General features: G+C 36.2%; 1 protein-coding gene across 1 annotated transcript in view; it reads left to right on the top strand.

The window, feature by feature from the left end:
• Positions 1-1,786: 1,786 nt before the first annotated feature.
• Positions 1,787-3,203, top strand: part of LOC107100862 (GTPase IMAP family member 7-like) — a 36,379-nt gene continuing 34,962 nt past the window's right edge. Inside the window, exon 1 of the mRNA XM_015399523.1 lies at positions 1,787-1,820. Within this exon, the coding sequence (XP_015255009.1) occupies positions 1,787-1,820 (34 nt within the window). The remainder of the gene's footprint in view (positions 1,821-3,203) is intronic.

The following is a 3,203-nucleotide window of genomic DNA, read 5'->3' as shown; positions in this document are numbered from 1 at the left end:
TTTTTTGTGAAATCTGACTTTTTTTGCTTTGCCGTTCACATTTACAAATATATGCAACTAGTATGTGATCTCCTGTGTGAACTGCAGTCATACAACGCAAGTGTCCTGCATGCGCAGCAGAGGATGCAATGACGTCACAGGCCAGTTTGCTCTGTGTTTACGGAAGTAAACATGGATGGTAGTGATCTAGCATCTAGTGATCTTTTCCAAAAATAAAAACTAAATCTTCTCACATTAAACATAAATACTGTTCTCCGCATCGTCACCTGCCATGGTTGTTGTTTTTCTTGCCACTTCTGCGTAGCAAGACGCAGAATAGTGACAACTAACGAGTTTTAATGGCATTAAGGTCGGATGAATGCGACCTGGCAATTCACACACATCTCACATTTGAAAAGATCAGATTCGTATCGGATTCAGGACCACATAGACAAGTGGCCTGGGTCAGATTGGAAAAAATCGGATCTGTGTTTTTCAGACTGCTATGAAAAGAGTCGCATATGGGCAAAAAAATCAGATTTGGGTCACTTTAGGCTGCAGTGTGAACGTAGCCTTAGTTGTAAGTTTTAGATGTAGAAAACAATTTAATCTTATTTGATATTTAACCAAAATAAATTCAGTGTGCAATTTCTAAATTTTTTAATCAATGCTGTCTAAAACTTAACAATAACAATTTTCCTATATAAACATATAATTTTCTTATACACCAGATTGCTTTGACTGACCATACAGAATCTTTCCCTGAGGGTAAGTCAGCCTTATTTATTTTCTGTTGCTCTTCCTTTTCAAAGTGTATATAGTATTTAAAGACTTGTCCTGAGGTATAAGCCAATACTACAGAATCACTTTTACAAAGCATAAGACTAAATAAGTATATTTGACGAAACAAAAATACATAAAAAAAAATTAAAAAAATACATATTGCCTTGGTCTGTCACTGTTGCCAATTTACAGAGGATATGGCAAGCCATTCTGTTATTTATAGATGAGTGACAAATGTTTATGAATGGATTATTGATGATCCCAGTGGGTTGCCACAGAGCTCTAGCTAAGTACGTGCAAAGATTAAGCATAGAGCAGGGTTAATCCCTCCCCCACCCCACTACTCACATATATGCCCACGGAGGGTCGGCCATATTTAGTCCCTTCTGAAATCAATTACATGTGAGTGGCTGATAAGGCCTCCACAGCATGTAGCACCAAATTATAGTCGGCCTGGAGGATAAATGTATAAATGCAAATTCCATNGCCTGGAGGATAAATGTATAAATGCAAATTCCATGTATGGGTTGCACACATTGAGTAATGAAACACCTCACCAACAAATTTTGTTCACATAGGCTATAGAAATAATTTTGTTATAAGTGCAATTGTCTTGACAAGTTATCACACTATTTGATCTAAATAAAGTCATACCTGAAAACACAAAAAATGTGGCTAATTAAACATTTTATTTGGTCTATTAAAGTAGCCTTGTTATTATCATTTATCATAACAGTCTACAAAGGTTAAACTCAGCAGTGTTGCATGTAGCAGTATTGTTAACCATATGTTTTATAGACAGTCTTTAGTGCTCATTCTCATGGCAATGTATCATGGCAATAGTCGCTGCATGAGCTTAAACTGCTGCTATGGTGATGACAGGTCCTGTAGTGCGAGGAATTGCCATCCCAAAACTAGGGGGCTTATTTACATCCTCTAACGTAATCAAGGCAATTAAATTCTAAAGTGAATAGCGATAAGTAAGGTGGGAGAAGGGAGTTGCCACTGATTGGGAAAGGCCAACATGTCGAACATGTGCAGGAAAGGATTGGACCAGGGTCACAGTTGACAGAGAAGATCTTGTCAGAGTTGAGTGTGCACCAGACATGTTTTGAGCGAGCGGGTGTGAGTTTAAATTGCTCTCCCATAAAAGTCAGCAGCTGCAGCCCATTGCTCAAGTCAGAAAGAGAGAAGCGACTCTTCTCTGTTCCCCATTAAAAATGCAAAGCTTCGACTAAGCCTCCCTGGATATAAAAGCGGGATATAAGTATAACATTAAACATTTATTTTCTTTTAAAATGTTGAACTTAAATAGACCCCTCCCTGCATTTAATTCATACATAGGTTTATCCAAAATGTGTATTACTACTACTAACTCTCTACAAGTTGAATTCATGAAGTCATAACAAGATAAATTTATGTTGTATGATCAGGTAAAATATTATTGAATACTTTGAAATTATTTCATAGAGGTCATCTTTAGTTTTAAACATATTTTGAACCTTAAATTACTTTTTATCTCCTCGATGTTGATATTTCTCTCTTCCTTTCTCCTATGGAAATTAATTTGAGCATAATGTTGCAACAACATTCATTTGCCTCAACAAGTCATCAAAAATTAGCCTCGTAAACCTGATGCAGTCCAGCATTTTGTAAGTTAGTGCGTTCCTGAAAAATGTGAATCTGTATAATTACCTAACCAATAATATGTAAAGGTAATTCCAACATTGTTCATTCACAGAAATGGTTTTGAGGCAAAAGATTTCAGCGAGATCAAGCTTATGCTGAATGAGAATTGAGCAGCAGAATTTAAGGACCAGTAAAAGCCAAGAACTGTAAATGTCGTTGTTGCACTGTTACAGAAGCAGATATAAAACAAAAAAAGTAAAATAATAAAAGAAATTTGTAAAAAAATAATAATCTGTTTTTTTTATGAATGCTTTGTTTAGATTTGGATTTAGATTATTTATTTCCGACCTAAATTACATGTCCACTAGAAGATTCCACCCTATTCGAGTGGGACTGTATGAGTCCTTTGATTCTTCAATAATCTGCGTGTCTAACACCTGCGTTTGATTACAATATAGGATTTTATCCAACAAGCGTTCATCATATTATAGCTGATGCAACTTAGTGATGCGCTAATACGTTCATATTAGTGCTAAAGGTGAGTTTTGTCGTTTGGTGTCCTATGTGACAAGGATAGTGATCCTAGGAAAAACTGGAGCTGGCTGCAATATATACAATATAACATTATATCTGGAGGGGGAATGGAATCAGCCTTGTCGAAGTCCATCCCAGGACAAGAGAGAATCCCTTATTCTGAGACAAATCACTCACATTTATACATCTAGCTTTTTTGATACAGAAAAACTGAAGCAAAGCTCCAAACAACAGGTTGCATCTATTGTTTTACCCCTATTTATGGCATTTCTGCCTTT

The sequence above is a fragment of the Cyprinodon variegatus genome, unplaced genomic scaffold (assembly GCF_000732505.1).
Source record: "Cyprinodon variegatus isolate N-32 unplaced genomic scaffold, C_variegatus-1.0 Scaffold1021, whole genome shotgun sequence".
Taxonomy (NCBI): Eukaryota; Metazoa; Chordata; class Actinopteri; order Cyprinodontiformes; family Cyprinodontidae; genus Cyprinodon; species Cyprinodon variegatus.
Note: the sequence above shows the minus strand (reverse complement) of the source record. Positions and strands in the feature narration are given on the sequence as shown.